This window comes from Pollachius pollachius, assembly GCF_949987615.1.
Source record: "Pollachius pollachius genome assembly, chromosome: 2".
Lineage (NCBI taxonomy): Eukaryota > Metazoa > Chordata > Actinopteri > Gadiformes > Gadidae > Pollachius > Pollachius pollachius.
In genome coordinates, this window is record NC_136935.1 from 27,347,758 (window position 1) to 27,350,020 (window position 2,263).

The window sequence follows — 2,263 nt, forward strand, 5'->3', positions numbered from 1 at the left end:
CAATAAAATGTCAAAAACATACCCATCTCATTCATATTTGGAGTCTAATTGGAGGAAACTTGTCACGTAGAACCATTTTAAGCCAAAATAAATGGAAAATGTGTTTTTTTTAATAAGAAATACGTGATTCGAACTCATACCATTTTGGGGGGAAATGGAACCAGCTGAAGAACTATAAACCCCAAATAGTCTTCTTCCTAAGAGCAGGAGGCAGCCAGATCAACTTGTGACCCGACTGTCCATGTTATTATAGACCATGGTATTTGTGTCGTTTCCAAAAAGAAGAGGCCATTACACCAGTTATTCAAAACCTAATGTTGTGTCTCCCTCCACTGCCTACGACCCAGCGAAAAAGTTATGTGCGCTCTTTCGCTATCATTTCGGTCGCCTGATGGTGTAGTCCCTTGCTCTGGATCGTCTCTAAACACCAGACACAACTGATGACAGAGGCCATATGGTCAGAACAGAAGCGTGGATCTGTATACAACTCTTAATCTCAAAGTATTTACACATGTTTTATTTTATTTAAACTGCAGCATATCGGCGACCAATCCTCCAGTGCACGAACACTAGGAAGACCATTTCTCCATCCTTCGACTCGCAGGGAGATCCCGACCCGCCTACCTTCAGCAGGCCTCTCATCTTTTCGTGCAGGGCGTGGAAGTCCTCCGGGGACAGGTCGGGGTAAAGCTCCGTCCTTAGGAGGTCCTCGGTGACCTCAACGTGGTTGTGATATGCTTTTTGAGCTATTCCGTTAAGCAGCCCAGTCAGACACTTGGCTGCATCGATGTCGGACATGTTTTGCTATTGTGGTCATGTGATCTAGAGGAGGTCACGTGCATGCTGCTTCTGACAGGTCACGTGGGCTCGTTTGGAGCGCCATGCCCAGGGCAGGAGGCTCTGGGCATGCCATACAATAAAACAATGCAATTACAAAGCGATTTAAAAATTGGTTCGGTGTTTCAGTGTCTCAGAAACGTGTTTGTGTATGAGCCAAACCAATTAATTAAACCTTATAAACGAGGTGGAAAGTACCTGATCATGAAACTGCAGCTGCTATTTGCCTATTTGCCTTTTCGACTAAAATATCCAATGTACTCGAACAATCCCAGACGGGAAACGTGGGAATGCTATAAGGAGGTTTATGGTGTTGCTACTGCCGGTAGTACTCCGTATTATGTACCCCCCGTAAAGTCTAACCCCAGGGGTCACTGTTGCACATTTACTGCAACATGCACGAGAAGAAGCAACAATCGATGTTAAATTACTTTAATTTAACTCTGAGCTTTTCCTATGATAGGCTACTGTGTAAAACGTTGTTTAGAATTGACCAACACCACTTCTTTATTCACATTTGTATCAAGAAAGAAAGAGCCATCATCATCATGCCACCACAGAGGAACGTCCCTCGGTGGCGTTTGCGCTTCCACCGACCATCCGAGGATCCTTTGCGGCCCCCAGACACGGCGACCCAGCTGTGATCACCACACAACCCCCACCTAAGGGATCAGCCGTTCCCGCCGACCCTAACAGCCAGCACATTGTCCCCATGGACAAACCATGAAGCAAGGCAAGGTTGCGGCCGGCTGGTATACGGGGCGATGCAAGGGACTCCAGGTGGTGCAGGGCAGAGGAGAGCCCGATGAGTGCTGGCTGGCAGCGTGGAGGGAAGGCGGGCCGGTCATCCAGGAGACACGGAGAGCAGGTGTTAGGCTACAGCAGGCCACTAACAGACTGACTGGCAAAACTGACAGACGTGCTCGCTAAGGCTTGGTCCGGAGACCCCCCGTGTGGCGCAGCGCTCCGGCGGTGGAGTTGATGCGGAGGACGAAGAGCTGAGCAGAGGAGCAGAGAAGGGGAATGACAGACTGATTTTGTTTATACTCTTTTAAACCTTGTATATTTTATTTCTTATTTTGAAAAGCTCTATCCAAAATATATGTATTATTATTATTGAAAAGAAATCAATGTTCCTTGTTCCTCAACTGGAAATGAGAAATTTAGGACAGTTGTGAGCTCATAAGGGAAATATTTCTTATCAGTGTTAACCAGCAGTCATGTGATCAGCTATGAGCTGAGCTTCAGCCGCTATTTACAGAACCACTGAGACCGGACCGGGACCAGGAACCAATGAGGACGGTGGTTCTGCCGCTGTACTTTAAAAGATCATTCTCCCCATGGTTTCTACTGGAATGAACGTCAGAGCTCAGTTAAATCAATTTCCTCTTAGTAATGTGCTATAAAGATGAACAACATGTCATAA

General features: G+C 46.6%; 1 protein-coding gene across 1 annotated transcript in view; it reads right to left on the reverse strand.

Annotated features, from left to right (window-relative positions):
• The window catches only part of commd1 (copper metabolism (Murr1) domain containing 1), a 4,904-nt gene extending 4,101 nt beyond the window's left edge, over positions 1-803 (reverse strand). The window contains exon 1 of the mRNA XM_079731107.1: positions 625-803. Within this exon, the coding sequence (XP_079587233.1) occupies positions 625-798 (174 nt within the window). The 5' untranslated portion in view covers positions 799-803. The remainder of the gene's footprint in view (positions 1-624) is intronic.
• Positions 804-2,263: the final 1,460 nt, after the last annotated feature.